Genomic DNA, 24430 nt, shown 5'->3' with positions numbered 1-24430 from the left:
GGCTAAACAATTTACTTTGGATTCCATCCGTAATGTATTTGAAACTTTTTTTGACAAATCTACTAAAAATCGAAGGAAGTCTAAGATGAATGTCATGCGAGGTGAGTGCTTGGAGATGAAAAATGAAACAAATTGTTTGTCGGTTCACACACAAACAAGTCGACATAGTTTCAAACACAAACGAAAATAATATTGGGATATATGTGTCAATCCTCAGACTTAACTTGAGGAGCATTCCAACTCTCAAGGAATTTGCTTTCAAAGTCACGAGTTTCATGATCCCAATAACGAAATAGGCTGACAAGTCTTCGTTGAAGAGTTGTCCAGTTGGTAATGATGTAGGACTTAATGAAAAGATCACGGATTTGATGCTCTTTCTAGTATGTATGATAGTTTTCACCCTTCAATATAAAAACTAGGGTAATTTTCATTTGGACCCCCTAAGGTTTGGTTCAGGTTACTTTTAGTCCAAAAAAAAGTTATCCTTTGCATATGGCTCCCTGAGGTTTTTAGAAATGACTAATTAAGGACAAATCATAAATTTGAAGACAAAATACCCTTATGGCGCAATGGTCAAGATTGTACCATATATCCCATTTCAATCTAACGTTTTATGTTAAATGAATAAATTTTAATTATAATTATAATTTTAGTATTTTATATTCAAAGGGTCTAAAGAATTCAAATTTACAAAACCTATACCCTTTGAAACTCAATAAATCCCATTCGCAATAATTTGTCCCATGAGAGGGACAAATTAGGGTTTTGATCTGCTCCTTCTCCTGGTAAGAGATTGGGGATGGTTCAAAACCCCAATTGAAACGAAGGATCCAAGTAACACAATGAATCTGACCTCTCAGAAGAATAAATCTTGGTTGAAGCTAAAAATTTATTTGATACATTCAAGCGTTCTCTTTGCATATCTCATCTTAAATGCGGATGATTGGAAGGTAACCAAAGAATTATTCCAAAATAAATCACCAAGAACAATTTTCAAAATGATTGAGGCCAAACCTGGGTTCGTCTATGATTTACTTTACTCAAAAGCTCCCTTGATTTATTCCCGTGAAGGGCTTGTTCTACGTTGCATCAAGTTACCATTCATAATCACCCTGTTCATCGTCTTCGTGTTGGGTGACGACCATCACTACCGGCACGTGGGCAAAACCTTAGTCTACGTTTTGTTCATCGGAGCACTTGTTATGGAGATTTATGCGTTTTATAATCTGATTTCCTCTGACTGGGCATTCCTTTGGTTACAACAAACTAAAAACAGAGGAATTGGATGACGACAAAACTAGCAGCAGGAGAAGGAGCATATCAAAACCCAAATTTGTCCCTTTCATGCTTTCTTTAATGGGAATGGGATTTATTGAGTTTCAAAGGGTATAGGTTTTGTAAATTTGAATTCTCTAGACCCTTGAATATGAAATAATAAAATTATAATTGTAATTATAATTTGTCTTTTTAACAAACCTGTTAGATCGAAATGGGATATATTATACAATCTTGACCATTGCACCATAAGGGTATTTTGGTATTCAAAATTATGATTTGTCCTTAATTAGTCATTTTTATAATTCTCAGCGGAGCCATATGCAAAGGAGAATTTTTTCTGGAGAATTTTTTCTGGATAAAAGTGATCTGAACCAAACCTTAGGGGTCCAGCGGCTAAGGATAACCCTGCGGTTGGCTGGTCAAGTAGTCAACCCGGTGGTCGACCGGCCGCTACGGTCAATTAAATTGTTTTTGTCTTCCTTCTATAAAACACCGGGTTGATTCTGTCTGGCCGTTTTCCCGGTTTTCTTTCAGTCATGTTCATGATCGAGGTGGACTAGGGTTTGGGAGGTCGGAGATATCCTCTTGTGTGAAGGGGAAAGAGGGAAGTTAAAAATCGATTCTCCCTCTATTTCCCTTCACTGGAGTTCAGTTTCATCGTTGCTGCTACTTCGATCGATTTGTAAACCTGTAATTGTTGAGAATTCGCGGTGAGTAGTTGAGTAATTGATCTTCAGCTCTTATTTTTCTGTTTGTTTTCACTGCAGAAAGGAAATCATTGACTTTAGAGTTTCCAATTTTGTGATTGATTGTGATGGAGACTTGTTACTTGTTATCATTTGAAATATACTGTTAGTTTTGAAGCCTCCTGCTTTGGTTGTGGTTTTGTAAACTACTGTAGAATTTGGAGTTGGTATTTACATTTAGTTTATTTGGACCTGACCATGAAGATCTCATTTTCCTTTTGTTGTGACTATGCTGCTTTCATGTTTATGCTTCGTGGGTTGGACTGAATGGAGCTTGTTGAACTTTATTTCCTTCACTATGGAGAATTGAAAACAGTCCATCCGCGTAGCCAAACCAACACTCCCCCTAAAAAAATAAATAAGTAAAAAAAGAGGGAAAAATTATTCTTGAACTTAGCCTTTGTGTTGGTGCTCTGCTATTTCTTTAATGGATTGTGATTTTGAATTAGCAAAACATGCATTTTCTATAGATTTAAAACAATTAATGATTATGAATCAGAATTGGTCACGGGGTAAACTTCTGTCACAGTTACTGATTTAAGCGAGATGTGTGTTTAATGGGAACATCTTCTGGTGCCAACTTTCAGCATCAGTCTCCTTCAAAAATGCTACCTCCACGTCAGCAGCCACGTTCTGGAGGTTTGCAAACATCCCTATCTCTAGTGTCGTCAGATGCATGTGGATCTCCTGATCTGCAAGAACCTGGGTCAAACTCAGAGCAGATCCATGAATCCCCCTCAGAGAGTGCCAGTTCACGTGAAACCTGGCCTTTGAGTGATAACATTATGGGGAGAAAGCTTCAGAAGGAGAAAGAAGGAGAGAATGATTGCCTTGAACAGTCAGTCATTCGACGAGTCTCTAGTTCAGACAAGATGTCTCTTCATGATATAGCTAAAGAAAGAGTTGAAGTGATCCATGATCGAATGCTTCTGTTGCCTGACGAACTCCTAGAAGAGCTTAAGAGCGATATTCGTGTAATTCTTGAAGGAACTGGTGGTTCTCAGCACAGGGAGGGATTTTTGTCTTTGCAAAAGCTTGTTCAGGGTAGGACTGATTTGACAGCTAAGTCCCTCATTAGAACACATCGAGTACAACTAGAAATTCTTGTTGCAATAAAAACAGGAATTCAGGCATTTCTGCATCCAAATATCAGTCTGTCACAGACTTCTCTTATTGAGGTTTTTTTGTACAAGAGGTGCAGAAACATTGCATGTCAAAGTCAACTTCCTGCAGAAGATTGTACCTGTGAAATATGCAGCAATAGAAATGGTTTCTGCAATCTTTGCATGTGCACTATTTGCAACAAGTTTGATTTTGAGGTGAACACATGCCGTTGGATTGGTTGCGATTTATGTTCTCATTGGACTCACACTGATTGTGCAATTCGTGATGGACAAATTGGTATGGGCTCATGTGTTAAGAATGGAACTGGGCCTGCTGAGATGCTTTTCAAGTGCCGAGCTTGCAACAAGACATCTGAGTTATTGGGGTGGGTCAAAGATGTGTTCCAACATTGTGCACGGGTCTGGGGTCGTGAATCTTTGATGAGGGAACTTGATTACGTTAGTAGGATTTTCCGTGGAAGTGAGGATACCAAAGGAAGGCAGCTTTTCTGGAAATGTGAGGATCTCATGGACAAGATGAGAAATGGAGTTCCGGAGTCAGCAGCCTGCAAAGTAATGTTGCTTTTTTTCCAAGGTACATCTTTTCTATTCTGGCTCTGCACATAAACTCTTCTCCTGTGCTTCTTATAGCTCATTCTCTCATCAATGTAGTCCGAAGCAAGTTAAGAGAAATAATGATCCTTGAGATTGAGAAACTATCTTGAATATTATATTGCCATTTTGTTCTTAGAGGATTTCGATGTTGCCATATCTAGAATGACAAAATTAGCTAAGCCCTCCTCAAATTTGGAGTTATTATTTTCCTGGCAGGGAAATATATGCCTTTAGAATCTTGTGTGCTTCTACAGTTTTGCTAAAGGGATTGTCTCCTCATACCTCATAAAAGAGTATTTTCATGTATCTTTTATTCAAAGCAATTCAATTTCCTGGTGATGATGTCTCAGGTTTTGACTATGCTGCATACAGCTGGTCAGAATCACTATTTTAATTAGAATGTTTCATTCCCCTACCCTCATTTTTGTATGTTTATTTATTAGAGTTGTTGGTACTCGCGTGAGTTGTGTTAAAGGTACAAGCTTAGTAGCTACAATGCATCATGAACTTGAAGATGTGGTTCAGCATCCAGAGTCGTTTGCAAAGATGAATATGTATATGATCCATGATAGGAATTGGAGTTATTAATCCAGTTAGCGTGGAAGACCTGACCAACAATAGAGGATGCGATGATGAAGTGATATGGTTTGGGAACTTGATGATTTGAATACAGTGATGTCAAGTAATGGTTGGAATTTCAGTTTAGTACTGTATATAATTGTTTGTTGTATTGTTATTGTCAGGAGTGATCGTTATAACTTAGAAGTTCTCTTCATAAAAAGGAAATTTGTTTGCCTTAAATGTTGATCATGTACCAAAAATGGTCTGACCCAATATTTATTTGATTGAAATGGATCAACTCCTATTTAATGGCAGTGTGATCTCATAACTGTTTTCAGTTTGAATTTTATAATTTTTCTATTATAATTGGCGGTGTAATATCAGAATCCTTTAATCCCCCCCCCCCCCCCCCCCCCCCCCCCCCCCCCCCCCCCAAAAAAAAAAAAAAAAAAAAAAAAAGAAGAAGAAAAAAAAAAGAAAGAAAGAAAGAAAGAAGAAGAAAGAAATAATAACAGAATGGTTAAAGTTAGAATGGGTTCTGCTAGGAAGTAAGGATTGGAAAACTTTGGTCTATTGTTTAGTCTATTGTAAGTTAAATCATGATATTATGCTTAAATCCAGACAAATTTCTTGTTGTGACTTGGGTGCTTATACTCACCTTAATTTTGTTCTGCATCGCTAGTTTTACTGGCGTCTGAAAATTTTATGTCCTATAAGTTTTTTCCTTTTGGATGAATAAGTTTATGTCCAATAAGTTTGTTGAAGTTAATTTGTAGATCACTTATGTTTATAAACATTTCCTAATTAAATCTACCTCTCAATGCAGTCCCCAGTTTCAAAATAGGCCTGGTTTGTAAAAGATTGGTTTAGGGCTTTAGTTTATGGTCATTTTAAGTGTAATGTATTAAAACATAAGCCCAAAACTCAGGTATAAAGGGAAGGGGTTCATGGTAATTAGAATGTTATTAAATACTTCGTTTCTGGTCCCATATCAAGGATACAGGTTTAGTATTTGTTTACAAATATAGTGTAGGTTAGTAAAAAATATTGGTTAGTAATTTACTTACTTGGAGGATAAGTTAGCTATGCATAGTGCTTATAGATGGATAACTTGTTTTCCTGGGATTTTGTTGTCTAGTTTGTTGATGAAAATATCAATTGGATTCTAGCTTTTCCTGAAAGTTTCCCTTGCATGTGCCTCTCCACCATAGTTGTCACGGTGACGAGGTGATGTGAGGCTTAAGCTAGTGGAGGCAATGAGTTGACGAGGCGCCCTCCGAAGCGCTTTTGAGGCGTTTTAAGTGAAAATTTTAGTGTACATCTCATACACTCTAATTCATTATAAATCTATCATATCTTATATAATAAAAAACTAATATTAGCGTACCTCAAGTCATCCAACATACTACAAACCACACAAAGTAGGTCCTAAATAAATCATGGGGAAATACTGAAATAGGGGAAGTTTAACATAAATGGCCGGAATTAGAACAGAAATGAATCTCAGGGAAGGAAGTATGTATTCATGGCTCAGTTAGTCGTTGGCAACCTTGAATTGTATTGCTGCCTTATCAAATGCAGAAACCAATGGCAATATTTTGAGTTACAGAAAATAGATAACAGAACAGAGTTTGAGAAGAACAAGAAGAACAAGAAGAAGAAAACGAGACATACCGTCGCCCGTCGTTTGAGAAGACGGTGAACAAACAGATTTTGTTAAGCCCTTGAATGCAGTAGCTCACCAATGGTGGATCGACGCAGGGAAGTAATAGTAAGAATCAATCTCTATTGAGTACTGAATCAGAAACAAAGCACACTACCATCAGTAGGTGTACCTACAGCTACCCGAGAGCAATAGCCCCCACCCTTATTTCCCTAGATACTCAAAAGCTTCCTTCATCTTACGCTCCCTTCCCATTATTAATAGTAAATACTTACCTACAATATCCCTCAATAGAATCACCCCAAATCCATTCCTATAAGGTAGTAGAATCACCCCAAATCCATTCTATAAGGCAGTCCGTATCACACAATGGTTTCCTTCCATTCGTGGCTGCTGTGCATTAGATCTTGTGGCTCTCTTGCCATGCTTGCCAGTATAGACTCTTGAGACAAGGGGTCTATCAATTTTTTAGGGGAAAAAAAGAAGGAAAATGAAGTCGCCAGAGAGAGGAAGCACCTACTGGAGTGCCACTGCAACTTGAGATGGTTTGAGTGATGTTATTCGGAGTGTCGCACTGCCGCTGCAATTTTAAACTACTGGCGCTGCTGCCGCTGCAACAGTTTTGTACCAGAATTTTTTAGAAGAAAGAAAAAAAAAAAAAGGAAAAAGAAGAAGTCACTGGAGAGTAGAAGCAACTATAGGACTGCGCTGCAACTTGAGATGGTTCGAGGGACGTTATTCTCTTCACCGGAGAGCCACTTTAAGTTCAGACCATCGACGCTGCAAATGGTTTGTACAAACCTATTTAGAATATAAAAAAAGAAAAGGAAAAAGAAGAAGAAAGAAGCCGGAGGAAGTAGAAGAACTTACTTGCTGCTGCTCATCGTCTGTCGCTGCACTTGTCAGAGTGTTGTCGCGGGAAGAAAGGAAGAGATCGCTTGTTGCTAGCCACTGCTTGCGAAATGTCATCGTGGGAAGAAAAGAAGAGAAGAAGTCGCCTGTCGATGGCCACTGCTGCCGGAGTGTCGTCGTGGGAATGGAAGAGAAGAAGAGAGAAAGAAATTAGGGATTAGAGTGAGAGTGAGTGAGATTGTGAGACTTGAGTCAAGAACTTATTCTCTTTCGATTTTGTTTTTATTTTTATTTTTTATTTTAGCATTTGATCACATGTAGTGTCATTATAAATATGCATATAGGTTCAACCAATAGATACTTTACAATCAGAATCTAATGAGATTCAATATATGCCTTCGATTTGGCATCTTTCATGTGATTTTAAAGGGAAAAAAAAAAGCGGACGCCTTGGGGTATAAAGCGTCTGAGGTACTTGAGGTGACACCTCATACCCCAAGGCGGTTGCTTGCTAAGTTTGCCTGAAAATAAGGCGACACCGATTTGAGGCACTCCGAAGGCGCCCGGACGCCTAGGCGACGCCTTAACAACTGTGCTCTCCACTTTCTCTCCTCAAAGATATTTCCTTCTTTTTTCGGGGGTGGGGGGGTGGGGTGGGGTTTTTTCTTTTTACAATCTTCTCGTTTTTTATCGTTACCATCATCCCTCTCCTGTTGCATCATTGATATCCAATGGCTTATGCTTTGTGTTTTCCTCAGTTAAGTCTGGATTTTCAAATATCTTGAATCCTTTTAGTCTGAATACTAGATTTAAGATTAGGTCTGAGCAAGATCTGAAAACTGTAGACTTAGTTTTACAATTACCTTGAGTGTTGTTGGGGGAAAATCATTTCATTTGGTCTATTTCCAGCATCACCTGATCTATGATTCTATTGTGCGCTATTGTTTTGCTAATTAGATCAACTTTTCTTGTAGCCAATTATGTTCTAGCATTTGTTTGCTAAGTTTGTTAAGTTATTCAATTGTTGTTTTATCAGTTTGGTCTGTCATTTAAAAGACATCCATTTTGGTTCTACCGTCTGGTTAGCTGGTTGAACTGCAGCACTTGATATGGTCAAGTGAGATAAGATGGGCGACTTTATACAGCCCCTTTCTATGTTCTTTGAATGAGCTAGCGAAGCAAATAAAAGGTAGAAATTCCTGATAGATTTGATTCATATGTGGGCATGTCCGGACCAGGTTTTGTAGTCCTCCTGAACCTGCCTATTTTGCTTGGTCTATTTTATGATGTGGATAGGTTCTGTGCGAGGCAATACATTAGCCATAAGAACATCTGTGTGGTCCATGACACCAATCCATGGACCAGGCTGCAGTGCCATAGAGCCACATAGCTTTAAGCTGGTCCAGTCCACATGGGTTGGGATTTCTTTGGGTCTCTCAAAACCAAATGTGGGGGCAATTTTGGCTTTTTCTTCTTGTCCCAGCAGCTGGTTGATCAGAATATTGGAGCATGAGTTACAAACAGTTAAGGAAGTCAGCTGTGGAGCTTCTAGAAGACTTAATTTTTATTTTTAGAATTATTCTTATTGTTATCTGTGGTATCAAGCAACCTTAGTACACATTAGTTTCTATTTTCAAATTGTCTCTTTTTAGTTTGATCATAATCTTGTCACACTTTCTAGGCAAGCATAGCTGCCTATATAATGTAAATAGCTCCTTAGAGCCTCCCCACGGTTTTATTGATGAACAAAAGTGTGCTGTTTGGCATTTTGTTTTCCTGATAGAATATAAGATGTTGGGAGAGTAATGTAGTATTGTATTTGATTGATCAAAACAGTAGCCAAATAGGACCTTTCACAGGGAATCAAGTTCAAATTTGATGGACTTAAGATGAAACAGAGTTTAGATGTGAAAGAGGGTTGCGTTGCCGGCTTATCCTGGACGGATGGCGGCTTATGTAGTGGTCTGCCAAGAAAAGCTGGTGCCACGCCTGTTATTAGCCTTGGTGAAACTAAAGTGGTTTTATAAGGATAATAGAGTAACAATATGGCTTGAATAGATCTTTAAAACAGGGGCAGAACTATGATGAAGAAATTGAAAATAACAATGTAACACTTGGGCTTTACACCGCAAGGTGGATCGATTGGATCGAACACCAACCTACCTTGATCAAGCACAGAGAGTCTCCATATAGAAGTAATGCTAACAAAGCAATTTGATTTCAATTCATGAGTTGTGTCTTCACCTCTTACATAAGTCTCTTTATATAGCATTCTAAAGAGACATAAACATTAATTGTAACATCCAACTACTAGCTAACACCACCTACCTATTAATAACTCTACTACCTAACTCTTTGACCAAGGAAAACTCCTTTGATAATGAGTTTTTTTTTTTAATTTTTAAACCATAACCCCTTTTATTGACTTTTCAAAAATTAGACTTGGGCTTAGATCTAGACTATGAAGTTTAACATATGTGGGCTAACTTTAGCCCACTAAAACAGTCTTAGCACATGAAAGCCATGGGCTGATTCAGGTGATAGCTTTAGGCTTTTGATGGGCCTAACCCAATGGGCTTTTTCTTCCTTAAATATGTCTTTAATTCTGCATCAGAGAGCCCCTCTTCCAATTTACCTTTTCTATGTTCTTTGCTATTCAGTCGATCTCCTCTGCTGCTGCTTCTGTAAGACTGCAACAAAATGCTGCAACAACTCTTTTTTAGGTCTGAATCAACTCTTTATCACCATCGCAGCCTGCTGCTGTTGCACACTACCTATAGGAGAGCTGCCTTGGTGATTCAGTCATTCTACCCAAATTTTGCTGCAACTTCAGGTTTCAATTACTCTGCAACTAGCCACTGGAATTGGCTCATTTTGGGGGTTCATATTTCCCTCAACATCCTTTTTAACTTGATTCAAACCTGGAGCTGTTCTGCTGGCTGGTTCTGTTTTATTCTTAAAGTTAATGATTTTGAGTATTAGTTTCTGTTCTCATGTCTTATTGATATCACTACATCCATCAATCAGTTTGAGCTGAGAATTTCAGGTTTCATCCTCCCTACTTCTATTTGGTAGGAATATCAGGTCCATACAGTTTTGGTAACTGCTGTGGTGGAACATAGTTGTTATTTTTCTGGTGTTGAGCTCATTTTCTAGACCTGCGTTGCATTGATTTGACTACTGTTGGTTGTGGGGATTGGTTAAGCATGCTGTGGGCCTCATATGTTAGGCTTGGCTCAATGAGGATTTTGATTATTTTGGTGACAACATAGCCTATGGTCAGAGTGGGGAGCATCCTCTCCTCTAGTACCAACCCCAACAAACCCCCCCCCCCCCCCCCCCCCAAAAAAAAAAAAAAAAAAAGTAAATAAATAATAATAATGTGTAGTTGCTTGTTCTTAGCCAGCTTGTATTGTGAGGAATAGGTGAGAACAAGACATAAGAGCAGTCTCTCTTTAAATTTATTGAGGCTCTCTATCTGCATATTTTTGTAGTGATTGCTTCTAGCCATATGGGGAGTGTCAGGAGGATGAACATCCACTAAAGAGGTCAGAGAGAAAAAGATGGGACCATACAAGAAAGATTATGTGTATCTGTCACTACCTTTTTCTCCCTTTTTGTTTTATTTCTCTTTTGTATGATTTCACTTCAACCTTTGCTGCTGTAACTGCTATTGTTGCACAGAAAGTTGTGGTATATGAGTATCAACCTCTGCTTTTGTTTGAAATCTTTGAAATTGCCTCCTTTCTTGTCTATTTTTCCTTCTGCAGAACACTCGGTATTCCCTAATATCTCAGCCTCTTGGAAACTAATTTTGGGCTATCATTCAGCTTAGGTTCTCAATTTGTGATTCTTTTGAATGGAATTGACTGATTTGCACAGGAAAAATCAGTTCCCTTTTCCCAGACGTTGATTGTGCTTAACCATTCTATGATCTCGTGCCTGAAACGGATGAGCATGGTATCAGATCTTGCTCACGAGGGCAATCTCGTCCTTGAGAAAAAGCGAGATCTCACTCTCGATCTGGTATTTTTTCCTAGCCAACTCGAGTGAACTCAAGGGCCCATCTAGGGGGGCTTTAATGGTTAGGATGGGCTGAAAGTTGGTAGTTAGCTTATTTTAGATCTTTTGAACACACTGTTGGCCTTAGATTTCTAAAAAAACAACCCTAATTATGAGTTTTAATTTGACCCAAAGTTTGAAACCGAAATGCTTCAAGAATGAACATGCAAGGTTATAAAACATGAAATATAAAACCATTGGGATATATAAATGAAAAACAAGTGATAAAATACATCAAATAACTTAAATAGCAATAGAATTCCATCCATACGAGTACAATAGAACATCACAGTCTCAATTCTCAAGAATATGATAATACAACCGTCATAAGTTCATAACAGAAGTCTTGGGTATGGCTCATGCTTCACATTCTGTTGCTGATGACCTTCCCCCTAACAAACATGGGATTTCCTTGGCAGTTTGGGATTGGGCCCATGAATAGTTGTCGGCAAGAGGAGGCAAAAAATCTGGCAAAAATGAACTTGGGAAGCTGTAGGCGAGTTGGGAGGCAAGAGGAGGCAAAACAGGACCAGATCTCGACCTATCTCACTTGAGATAGGGAACTTAAATAGGTTGGGTGGACTGAGATCCCAGTCAAGTTAATTGCCTTTCGAGGGTCTCGCCAGAGATCTCTCATTCCATGCAGATAAGAATTGACCTTTGAGAAAGGACAGTGAGGTGAACATTCCCCTGGAAACTTCAAATTTCAACGTTTATGTTGGAACTTTGTAAGCAGTTTTCTTTTTTTCATTTTTTGGTATGTGGTAAGAACTCTGTAAGAGGTCGACTCTTTTTTCTTTTCTTTTTTCTGTTTTTTTAGGGGGCGATTGGGGGTGCAGGGTGGGTGTGGAGAGGGAAGGGAATATAGTTGAGTTTCATAAATGTAGCGTACAAATAACCCACTTTTCTTGTAGCAGTTGTCTGATTTTCACTTGCTTCCTCTTATCCATCCACTCTCCCAAAGAACTGAACACTGCCCGGTGTTGGTTAATGATTTCAAGCTGCTCTAAATCTTAGAAATGTTTCAGGTAGGGCTATTCTCAACCTTCCCTGAATTTGAACCATTCTGTATTCCTGTTTTCACTTTCCTATGCAAGATTTTTAAGATCGTATGCACTGGTCTTTACTTTTATTATGCTGTCATGGTATTTTCTTGATTTTGCAATCTGAGCCTCTTTGGGGGACTGCAAAGCTAGTTTTTGTATTTGGAGCTCAGTTAGTTTTTCCCGGGTGGTGCTCTATACATTTCAGTTCTTTGCAATTGAATAAATTAGTGTTTATTTGCTTTATTGTTTTGTATTTCTCTGACTTCTCTTTCATCCTCCTGCAGAGATTGAGGTGGACCCAACAAAGAATCTTGAATCTGAGGAAGGAGGGGGACATCTGATTGCTCCACAGGAGGCATGCAATAGAATTGCAGAAGTGGTTCAGGAAGCCATAAGAAAGATGGAAATAGTGGCTGAGGATAAGCTCCGGATGTTCAAAAAGGCCCGTCTGGCTCTAGACGCTTGTAACAGGGAACTTGAGGACAAAGCAAGAGAAGTGGCAGAACTAAAGATGGAGAGGCAACGTAAGAAGCAGCAGATTGATGAGCTGGAGAATATAGTGAGGTTGAAGCAGGCTGAGGCCGACATGTTTCAGCTAAAGGCCAGTGAAGCAAGGCGAGAAGCTGAGAGGCTTCAGAGGATTGCCCTTGCAAAGTCTGAGAAGGCAGAAGAGGAGTATGTTAGCAGGTATCTGAAACAACGTTTGAATGAAGCGGAGGCTGAAAAGCAGTATCTCTTTGAGAAGATGAAGCTTCAGGAGAGTTCGCGGGCATCACAGAATAATGGTGGTAGTGGTGACCCTTCACAGATGCTGATGCTCTGCAAGATCCAGCACATGCTTAAGAATGTGTACAATGTGTCACCAAAGGCAGATGGCCAACCAAGCGACCACTCTCTTGGTGAGCAAAACTAGTACTCTCTGCTATTCTTTTATTTTCTTCTAGATGTTCTTCTAGAAGTACTGCTGTTATTTATGTCTTTGAACCCATTTAACCAATTTCTGTTGCAAAACCTAAGTAGTGGAGCTAGTCTTTATGTACATTCCCTTGTACCTGTCTGTATATGCACACCATGGTATTTGTTGTGCAATGTTGCTTCCCCACCCCCTTCTTCTCCTCTCTTTCTCTCCCTCCCTTTAATATTTGTATTCTCTTGTGTTTACATGCAATGAATACCTAACAACCTACTTACAGGATAAAGCATTATGAATCTTATGACAAAGGCGAACCCCGTGCCTGTGCATGTGGTTCATTTTGGTTTGCGGCCAGCACCTGATGGGCTTAATGTTACCATTCTACCATGAACAAGAAGTCGGTTGAAATCCCTCCTACACCCAGACCACACCCTCAGCGCCCCCTCCCCCAACCCCCAAAAAGCAAAGGAAACAGAAAAATATAAAACATCTTCATTCTTATGATACCAGAAACAGTGACTCCAAACCGAAAATTTTTCATCTGCTCTGTTCCTTTGTTACCTAAAAGTTGGCTCCTGGAATCCCGAACATGCCCTTAGTGACAATTATCTGTTGGTTTATTGACAGAAAAATCAGTGGACATGGTGGGGGTGTATCTGAGTAGTGACACAGGAAACGAGAAAGCAGAATAGAATCTGATCCAGAGCCCCCAGAAACCTGTATGATCCTCTCTTAACCTCACATTAATACCCTCAAAGATTGAAGTTTTCATGCATGATCATGCATGTACTGGTTCCATCTAAAATTACATAAACAGCATAAACGCCCCAGCCCACCCTCACTTTATCAGTCAGGCATTCTGGTATATACTGGTATCATCATAACGGCCGAGTAGAGACTTGGGATTCGGTAGACAACGCAGGAGAATCACATAAGCACACGGTATAACAGAAAAACAGAGCATTATCCAGAAGAGAAGTGAAATCAGGGGGAGAAAGGAGAATGGAGATTTCAGTTCACGGAAAACGAAGTGTTTGTTTGTTGTTTGTGACTTTGTGTGAGTGGGAACTGGGACTGGGAACTGGTAACTGGGAGTGGCAGATGCTCTGAAATAACTGAGTCCTGGCTCGCTGAGCCACTAACTAATGACTCTATTGATTGATGATCATGATCTAATAGGAGAAGTGTCAAACCACAGAAGTCACCATCGCCGTCCCATCATCTCACATCACATCAGAATATCACATCAAACTTGGCGACTTTTGGAAAAGGGTTCTGTCGTAATAATAAGACAAGCTGTCATGGTGTTCTTCATTGGTTGCTCTCTTCAATGCTTCTGTCACTCTCGTTGTCTCCACTCTCCAGACTCAGATTCTCGGACCAGGTCTTGTACTACCGTACTATCATGTGTCATGGCCTCCTTGGCTCCAAGCCATGGACCTCACCACTCCTTTTCCTCAATTTTAAAATCGAAGTCCCTCTTTCGATAGAGTGACATGCATTCTGTGTCTCTTAGAAAAACAAAGGGTAGCGTGTCTTGTGGAAGGAGTAGGATTTTTCAGGCTGTTTTTAGATGTCGAACCAGAAAAATAGAAAACTTCACAAGTGTAACTTGCTTGGGTCCGTCGAATTGAAATCTTTGTCAGATTTGGAAATCTCGCTTGATATAGAAAATGCGCATGATTGAAGCAATTTCAGTTCATAAACTACTGTATGTAGCTTTTGACGAATAAGGAGATATCTATTTTAGACTCTCAAAGAGGAAAGAAGATAGTAGAGGGAATACATATTTATGACAGTGATACATGAAGAAATGAGTAATAAATTATTTTTCATGGAACGTCATATTACTTTTTGAGTTTATTTGTTAGGACAGAAGCCTATGCTTCTCTCACATTTTTTTCACCACACAATTAGTATAAATTCTATTAAGATGACTTACTAAGGAATTGAAGAAGGCACCACTCCATGAGGGATTTTATAAAAACATCTATTAAGTCATTTCCAAGTTTGAGTTTGACCCAATCCATTGTTACACCAAGTGTATCAGCTCCTAGAATACACAATCTCAATTAAATTATAGTGGGGAAGACCATTGTCTTTTTTCCCCCGGTAAATGGAAAGACTATTGTCAAAGCCGTAAGCTGTTCCCTAAAAGTAAAGGGTTTATCTTTGAATACTAATAAAATGAATCAAAGGTAGAACTTTTAAAGGGTCTCACGTAGGTCTTAACTCTTATAATTAGTTCCAGTGGTCAGTGAGGGAGAATATAAGAACAGTAATAACATTCCAATACAAAATCTTTCATATTATGAAGAAGCTAACTACACCTCTGCTTATACAACAAGGAATCAAAATTGAAATGTCAAACCTCTATATACTTTCAAATTTACAAACTGATATTCCTTTTTTCTGTGATTGGGTACTTTGAAAGTTCTTATGGGATGGTAAAAAGCTATAATAAAATCATTGCCACTAAGTGGTGTGTGGGGTCACACACTTAACGCTGGTAATTATAAATTATCCCACTAATTAATACTTAATCCTTTTCAGAAAAGGAAACCAAGAACAAAGATACTCTGTTCCTCCACCAAATGGGACATGAGGCTTCCCCTACTCACACTTTCATTAACATAACCAATTAGATTCTTTGTGAAATTAGTTACTAATGGAAAGTCCACAGCTGCTCAATTTGAAAAGAGAATAACAACTTGTTCTCAGGATTTACTTTTTTATTTTTTATGGTGGGGGTTAAGGTTGGTTTGAACTTTGATGAATTAGATTTAGAATTGCTTCAAGACAAACAGTTCCTCGAGGACCACAGGATTTTGGGCCAATACAGAATTGGGGCATCTTTAGGTTCCAATAACTTTGTTCTTTACCAGAAATCTTGTTCCTTTGTCCAGCTTGATTTGGTGGTCCTAAATTAAAACCTAAAAATGTTTGCTAAGAAACCCAACAATGACTGGAAATGGACAAGAGAGAACCAGTTGTAATACAACTCCTATATAAAGGAATACCTACTTCACTGGCTTAATATCCATTATCCAACATCTTCAACCAATGTTGGATAATGAATATGGGGTGTTCTGAGGGTGGTTGCCCTTCTCTGAGATTTGGGTTTTTCTCAAATCAGAAGTCGATAATTCTGAAACCTAACAACCCTTCTCTCTTCTACCCAAAAAAAAACCAATGCATCATAGTAGAAATAGTTGTTATCTTTTCCTTCCTAACAAAATTTTATTCCCTGACAAGTCATAATCAAAACAAAATAAGAAGTAATTTTCTATCCCATCTTAACTTAAAGCAAAGAGCAAATTGCACTAGCACCCTAAAATGGAGGCCTTAAAGCACTGACACCCCCACTTAATGTTTAAAAAGTACAGAGACCCTAAAATTGGATTTTTATTGGATATATTTATCAAATTTATCCCTAAAAACAGTTAAATCACTATTTATTTTTAAACATATCTCTATAATAAATTGTGTCTGAAAGGTTTTCAATGACAAATTAGACAAATATATTTTATAAAAATCTAATTTTGGGGTCTTTGTGCTTTTTAAAGATAAAGTGGGGGTGTTAGTGCTTTAAGGCCTCTATTTTGGGGTGCCAGTGTAATTTGCTCTAAAACAAATTTGTAGGCATAGCTGAAGAATGGATGGTAAACTCAAAAGCTCTTTAGGAAGACCGGAAGGTCTCGCAGCCCAAATATGTTTAATTAAGGAACAAGAGGAAATGAAGTGGCAAAGTACAAATTAACAACGAAGAAATTTACCATCAAGTAAATAAAATGCAAATCTTTTGAGGAATTAAACGGAAGCCAGGGGAGAACCAACATGAAGGGAACCAAGAGGCGAGAGAGGATATTTGGATCAAGAATATGGAAATAAATGTGTCAGCCAAGCGGTCTCTTATAATTAGACTAAAGGTGGGGGGTATCAACATAAAACAAAGGACTATCAAGCATTGTTGAAATGTTGAAATTCAATAAGTTGAACTGATGTAAATCAAAATTCACCGAGACTTGTTCTAGGGTTTTGATTAACAAGTCAGTTTCTTATCATGACTTCTAAGAGGATCATGCACTAGTGAGAAGATGATGTGTGCATTCCAGTTAATTTATTGGGAAAGAAAATAGAATAAAGAGGGTCACATGGCCAAAATCAAAGCTACCAAAGTATGTTTGACCAGTGTTTTGGCCAAAGGCAAGTAAAATAAAGAAAGCTATTCAAGGATGGTTCATAGGCAAGTGAGGGCTTGAAGAACTCTATTGTGAGCAGAGTAATATAATGGATTATTCAAATCCTTTGTAGTTACAAGGACATCAGTTATCTATCAATATCTATCAACTTCTTAAAAAGAGTTTGTCATGTGAATATTGACGGATCCAATGTTGGAATATGGTTTCTCAAAAACAAGATTGTGATAATTCTCTAAATAGTATACTTTTTTCGTTATCGCTGTCGTGTTTTGAATAAATATGCTCTATCATTAGATTCGTCAATGTTCATATTATGAATGGTCATCTTAGCAACTTATGGTCAATGCAGGGTTGATAGAGTGGAAAGATCCATACTTCTCAGTGGAGTAGTTCATAGGTTCGACCCTTGCGGATGATAAAGTTTCATTTGAGAATGTAATCAAGGTGCACGCAAGTTGGCCCAAAAAAAAAACTTATGTTCGATGGTTCAACCGCTACTCGGTCAAGCGTTCGACCACAATCAACTTAGAGATACCCCAACCGAATAGATGACACATACAAGGCGAATCATAATCAAATTCCTCAAATACAAGGATAAGAGTTCCCTTTCAACAAACTAAAATAGATGGTCAAAATTCAATTGGACTACAATCACAGTTCAACAAATACGCTCTACCAAAAGGCTAGTATCAATAAAAGAGTTCCACTCAAACTCACCCAATTTATAGGAATGAGAATCCCTCTAGAAAATCTATAAATTACCAAAGCATTCCTCAGTCAAAGATAAGTATTCCTAAGTAATTCTTTCTAGCTTCAAGAAGTAAATTGGGCTTCTCGTTCTCTCCGGCTCTGTTTCTCACTAATTTGTTCGTCGGAGACGATACTCGATCAATACGGTCGAACATGTTCTTATAGGATCACGTGTTCGAACAGTCAGAGCAGGATTCTAGATCAATGGTTCACATTGCAAACTCTCTCAAAGGGCATCCTTGTGATTGCGAAGGATATGGACCCATCACCCATATAATATATAAACATATGCGATGTCAGCACAGGGTGGTGAAGTGTTGCTCACCAATTGGACTCGAGTAGTGGGTCCATGTTTAATGAGTCCATTGTTTAGTCTTCGGGAAGAGAGAAGGTGAACCGGTGTCGGGGACATGTCATGAAAAGACTTGTGGGACCCACCAATGTTGTCAACGTGGCAGTGATTCGTTTTAGAGTATTTGTTCTTTTGATATTAATTAATAATGTGGCCGCAGTAATGAAAAAGCAGTTTTGTCAATGTGACATTGTCAGATTGGTGAGCTGTTATTGGGTCCCACATTTTTTTTTTATCACGACTCCCTATGAGTTACGTTGTGAACGACCTCTGCTGGTACGGCTCTGCTGCTCCACCTCTCTCTCTCTCTCTGTCCGTAACTGCGTATGTTAGAGAAAAGTGAATAGAAGGAAAAAGGATATGCTGGTCATATTTTGTGAACGACAAGTTTGATTTGGTCTTTTCACTCAAATTGACCTCGCGATGACCCGACACGGTATCTGATGGAAGCCCCGATTATGAGTCGTTGGAAACCCGAATTAACTGGAAAAAAAAATATTGGTAAAAAAAGAGCTTTATTTATTCAAGAAAAAAACACAAAAGATCTTACATCTTAGAATCATAGAGCAGGATCCATGGTTAGGGGGGAGGGGGTATGGTGGTACATAAACAAGTCTTGGGAAAGGGCTGCTGATTTGGCCAATTCATCAGTGGTGAAATTTGCTTCACGATGTACATGTGTGAATGAACAATCCGTGAAGGTTATCGCTAGCTTGAGAATATCATTGAACACATGCGAAATTTTCCAGCTGTGAATGGATACTGGATGTGTAATCGCCTGCACTAGCGCTAGGTTGTCACTTTCCATGAGGATATGGGGAATCTAGAAAATTTAGGACAAGAATGAGCCCACGCCTAATGGCTAGTGCTTCTGTAGTAAGAAAATCCTGACAGCCCATTACTTATCCAAAAGCATACACCACCTTGTGATTAGAGTCACGTGCTATACTACCAATTAACTTGCAATTTGATTAAGTTTGATAAGATTCTTTTTTGGTCATACAAAATTGAAAATTTTATTTGAAAGAAAACTTCCATAGAGTAATTTCTAGAGTACAAGAAAACCGAAAAAAACGAAGAAGTTTTAGCATTAAGGAGTAGACCATTTAAATTTCAACTAATCTATAGCAAGAAAATGTGTTATTTATTTATTTATTATTATTATAAAATTTTTTTATGAAAAGTGTATGTGATTTTTTTTTGGATAAGAAGTTAAAAAACTTCATTCAATGAACTTGTAAGTACATAAACACACCAAAAAAGAAAGAAATACAAAAAGATAGATGCATGAAAACACAAGGTTTGATCCAAACTAACAAGAGAAAATTGACTAAATTGTCATACATGCAATAGATCGAGTCATCCAGGCTATATACCCTTAGAATAAATGTTGTAACAACCACAACAACAATTAAGCTCAAGAGATAAGAAATACGTATCCTTCATCACAAACATCGATATAGGCGAAGACACACCACAAAGGCTGAGACAGACATGTTACGGGGCCAGAGAGACAACATGCCACAAGGGCAAAGAAATACTGACAACAACTCGGTTGTCACGGTGATGGCACCACTAATGCGGAGAAGGCTGTCGTTGCGGTGGATCTGAAAGATGATGAATCCATTTGAAATAATCAGGGTACACGGGGCTAGAGCTTGGTTCTGAACTAGCATCCTTCACTGCCGCATACATGGAATGGAAGATCCGAGTTGGAAAGTGGAGAGTCCCTCAAAGCACTGTCGTAAATATCTCAGCCATCAAACCACTGGAAAAAGGGCGAATTTTGGCCAACATTGTGTACAGAATAACTTTGGCACTCCAACCACCCATTTGTGCAATGTAAATCTGCCCGGATATCACCTCAGGTGCAACAAATATAATCTCTCGAAAGATCTCAACATATCCAAACTCAACTAGCTTCAAATGATTCCTATCATCAAAGTCACGATGAACGAAGTCTCTTCGATGACAGAGAGCAAATGCCTCCATCAAAGGCAAGATCAAAGCAGCGGCTCCGACCACAACTTCTATCTCAGCATTCTTAACTTTTATGTAGATTGAGAAGGGAGAAAGAGAGAAAAGAAGAAAAGAAAAGAAGAAGAGAAGAAGAGAAGAGGAGATGGGATAAAGGAGGAAGAGAAGGAGGAGGAGGCGGAAGACCGCCATGTGTTCTCCACCTCACAAGAGCGGTGTTGAGTTAGGGTTCTCCGCTTTCTTTGTTTTTTAAGTGCATGGTGGTTTATGGACTTATAAATCCATCTGAAATAAAATGAAGAGAATAATACAGAGAGAGCAAGGATGTCCTCAAGGATAATATAAGTTGCCCAATTGATGAGGGGTTGTTCCTCTAGACAATGCATGCACCATTGGTGAAGATCTTACAATGAGGCTAAGATAGCAAAAGCTCATATCTAGCAAGTGAAGACCAAAACACAAACATGATTATTTCAAATGAAGGAAGAGAACCCACAAAGGATAGCTTTAATCTAAATCTTCATGGCTGATTTAAGATTTATACATCTAGAAATCTTCATCACCTCTCAATTCCACTTCAACCTAAAACAAATGATATATTCCTTTATCTGTTTCTTATAGTTTACTCCCATAAACTTCAATTACCATTCTCACAATGAGGACTAATAGAGAAGAAAAGATAAGTAGCATCATCCTTGCTTTTCTTTGATATATACTTGGATGATGAGATCACATTGTCAATTATATGTGGTGGGTCAAATATAGTGTCACTCATGCAACTATGTAAGGTGTCTATGTAAGAATATAAGTATATTCTTTCATTTTCACAACTTTAATGTTGACTGCTCTCTCATTACCCATTCTTTTTCTTTTCTCCCATAATATTTTTTAAGGCAAGTTGAGAAGGAATAATAATAACAATGTTATACTAGTATCTGGTGGAGCTTCTTTTTCACTCTAATATCCTTTTTTTTTTTCTTTCTTTTCACATTAACTTAATGGAAGGTAATCCACATCTTTTGCCATGAGTGGGAGATGGATTGAGGCCTCCTATGCAATGAATGGTTTTGATTGTAGAAAATGGTGCTTAGAGTTAAGTTCTTTGGAGTTGGTACTTTTCCAACTTGGATTGGTGAGTGGATCAACCAATTTCACCATCTACTTTCATCATTAATAAGAAAAATAAAAGAGAAGAAAAGAAAATAGTTTTGTAGATAAAAGAATCCTCATTGGTTCTATTGAATAGGACAGGATTGAGTTTTTTTTATAAGTATTTATGCTAATTTGATTATATTTAATGTTGAAATGTCTATGCAAGAAAATTTGGCCAAAATGAACATGACAAAGATTCTTCAAATTAAATTTTTCTATATTTTTTGTAGTTTTCTTACTTTGTTGACCTCTTGAGGCATTTAATTATATTTGGATATGCTATTTTCATGACCTTGATGAATAAGATTGCTGAAAAAAAATATATTATGTTTAATATGTTGAGATCATAGGGATTTACATCTCTTATTAATATTTATACAAATTAATATGAAATATTTTCAACTATTTCTATCGTACGACTTTCTACTCGATCCCAAAAAAGTGCTTCAATAGGGCCCATGATTTTTGACCTAGGAACCCAAGTCAACTGGAGGACTCTGTATCTTCGGGATGGTGTAGTGATAGTACGGAACAGAAGGTCGAGATTATTCTAGCTTAAGGAGAAGCTCGGGGAGATCGGTGATCAAGATTACTTAGTGCTGTCATTGTAAAAGACTAGGAGTCTAGCTGTATCCCACTTAAGCAAAATACTCTATATATCATATTAGCAATGAGAATATATCCACTAAGGAATATGCAAAATAGTTAGGAGAAGCTAAATATCAAGCTGAGACCTACGTCAATTGAAGTCCTACAAGTCAAGTGGAGTGAGAATTGGACGTAGTGTGGGAGACCCAACAAACAACCATCAACATATTATTATGTATAAACTCTTCTTTTTTTTTTTTGGTTGCCAACCCCGGTTTCCAAGGCTTTGCCCTGACTAATCTGGTGTTCGACCCGGTCGCACACCTGGCTGTGGTGGGTGAGTCTTCCAGAGGGGATTTTTTGCATCCACAAGGTTTCGATACCGGAACCTTGCTTAAGCGGACCAAATTACTTACCACTTGGACCAACCCCTGTTGGTATTATGTATAAACTCTTTACCTATCTTAGTATAAGGTAACTGAAAATTATTGATTGCAATTCACATATTTCTTGTTGCTTTCTCTTTTGTCTCTATAACTCCTAGTTTAGAGCCCTCCATACCCAACATGCAGGGAGAAATGTTACTTTCATTTATTGACTTGATTGCTAGAAGCAGCTACTTGATCAATACAATTAGCTTGCTATCACTATTTGTTTTCATGTACTATGTGCTAGATCGACTCCTAAGATACAATTTTGGCTCACCTTAAGAAGTCAAATTTTGATGCAAAAATTTTCAAAAATGTTGTGTCAAATATATTAGGTATAAGTTACTTGTTTTTAATTTTTATACTGACTCTTCGGTAGAAGGAACATCAATTAATACATATTCAAGAGTAGAATTAAGATTAAAATATATTCAATTTTAAAATATAATAATGTTTGCTATCAAGAGTATATATTACAAACCTAACCTTAATGATAATTACAATTTATTGATGAGTAGGTATTAAGAGTGACAATTTCCTACCTAAGTTGTTCAAGTTGCACTTAATAAGAGTTATTATCATCATCAAGAATCATTGTCATTTTTATTATGATGATGATAGCGACGATGACAATTGTGGTGATAAAGAATGATACTACGGATGTATACTAATAATAATTCAACTACCTACATGGATGTGCTTCTCCCACAGTTATAACGACTTTCTATGTAGATGTAATAAGGCCAACGAAATCTTGAGTTTTGAACTCTATACCTCCACACCTCTTCCGCCTCTCTTCTTATCCTATAGGCTTATGGGTCTACTCCTAATTGGTTGATATGAGTATGGGTCACGTTTCGTTCGGGGGAGCACATAGTACTCTCTAAAAACTTTGTTATCACGCATTTTGTGTGGAATTATAAGAGACTTTCTGGGAAGTCTCTCACTCCTGAATTATATAATCAGTTTATAGACGTGGGCTCCACACAAAATGTGTAGTAAAAAAAATGTTAAGAGAACACATGGTGCTCTCTCGATGAAGTGGTGATCAAGACTTTTTCAATGTGATTTTTAGTAGACTTGTAAAAGGATCAAATTATGCTTGGATACGCTAGTATTTGAATCCAAATTCGATTAGCAAAACCACTATCTGAATCTGAATCAGAATCCGAATCCAACAAACATTTAGAGAAGGCATCCGAATTTGATCCGGAACTTTATTGGATATTCGATAATAATCCGATCCAATAAAATATCCGATTTTGACTGGTGGTTGTCATCTTTTAATATTTTTTACTTCCGATTACTGAATTTGATTATTAGCTTATTTTTTAGAGAAAAATATTTAATACTTTACTCTAATCGGATAATTTTCGATTATCCGGTTACTGATTACCGGTTTCCGAATCCAATTATTATTATTTTCCGAAAAAAAATTGAATATTTTACTCTATTCGGATAAACATTTATTTGGATATTATCCGTACCGATAAACAGTTATCCGAACCAGAGTTGCTTAGTGTACGGATACGAATATTTTTCGGTAAAAAAAAATTTCAAATAAGAACACGGAACACCCTTAAACGAATATGAATGCAATTTTAAAGGCAAATTTTTGCTATCTATTTACATGTCTAATTTTTAGTGTGGTGCACTTATAACCAAAGAATGCATAATAATAAATACATAAATATAATGTATTAATAAAGGTCGTGGGTTCGACTCTTGCTGAGGCATATTAATATTCCAATCCTCCGGCTTAATCAAGCCTCTTTGTAAAAAAAAAAAATTAAAAAAAAATCAATAAATAGAGGGACTCAATCTAGTAATTTTCCTGATTTTTTTTCCTCTCTCTTTTCTGATAGAGAATTTCCACAAGAACATGTAGGATTCTTGTAGTCCTGCTAAATTGCTAATAAAAATTTAAGGTAGTTAGGACTTAGGAAATCATAATTAGAGTTTATAAAAAGGGCGAAAAGTGGAAGGGAAAGAAAGAGAAAGAAAGAGTGATGGGGGTCAAAAACGCCAACCTGGCTCTCACTAAAGGGCAGAGAAGCTCTTCAATAAGACCAGCGGTCCACCACTTCTTCAAACGTATATTGTATGGTTGAAAGCAGCTGTTTTAGTGTTATGGTGACGTGA

The 24430-nt window shown here is 37.7% G+C and overlaps 1 protein-coding gene across 3 annotated transcripts; it reads left to right on the top strand.

The window, feature by feature from the left end:
* Positions 1 to 1766: 1766 nt before the first annotated feature.
* On the top strand, positions 1767 to 13138 carry LOC149004002 (OBERON-like protein). 3 transcript variants are annotated; one of them, XM_089168038.1, is made up of 3 exons: positions 1767 to 1988; positions 2554 to 3722; positions 12211 to 13138. In XM_089168038.1, exons 2-3 carry the CDS (start codon positions 2582 to 2584, stop codon positions 12837 to 12839), a joined length of 1770 nt encoding a protein of 589 aa, XP_089024164.1. In that variant the 5' UTR covers positions 1767 to 1988; positions 2554 to 2581; the 3' UTR covers positions 12840 to 13138. The 3 variants fall into 3 exon arrangements, with proteins under 3 accessions (XP_089024164.1, XP_089024165.1, XP_089024166.1); XM_089168039.1 differs by having other exon boundaries at positions 2524 to 3722; XM_089168040.1 differs by having other exon boundaries at positions 1769 to 1988; positions 2612 to 3722.
* The last annotated feature ends 11292 nt before the right edge of the window (positions 13139 to 24430 follow it).

Source organism: Hakea prostrata, chromosome 9 (genome assembly GCF_041222555.1).
Source record: "Hakea prostrata isolate BN-2017 chromosome 9, UWA_Hpros_2, whole genome shotgun sequence".
Taxonomy (NCBI): Eukaryota; Viridiplantae; Streptophyta; class Magnoliopsida; order Proteales; family Proteaceae; genus Hakea; species Hakea prostrata.
This window is presented reverse-complemented; position numbering and strand designations above follow the sequence as displayed.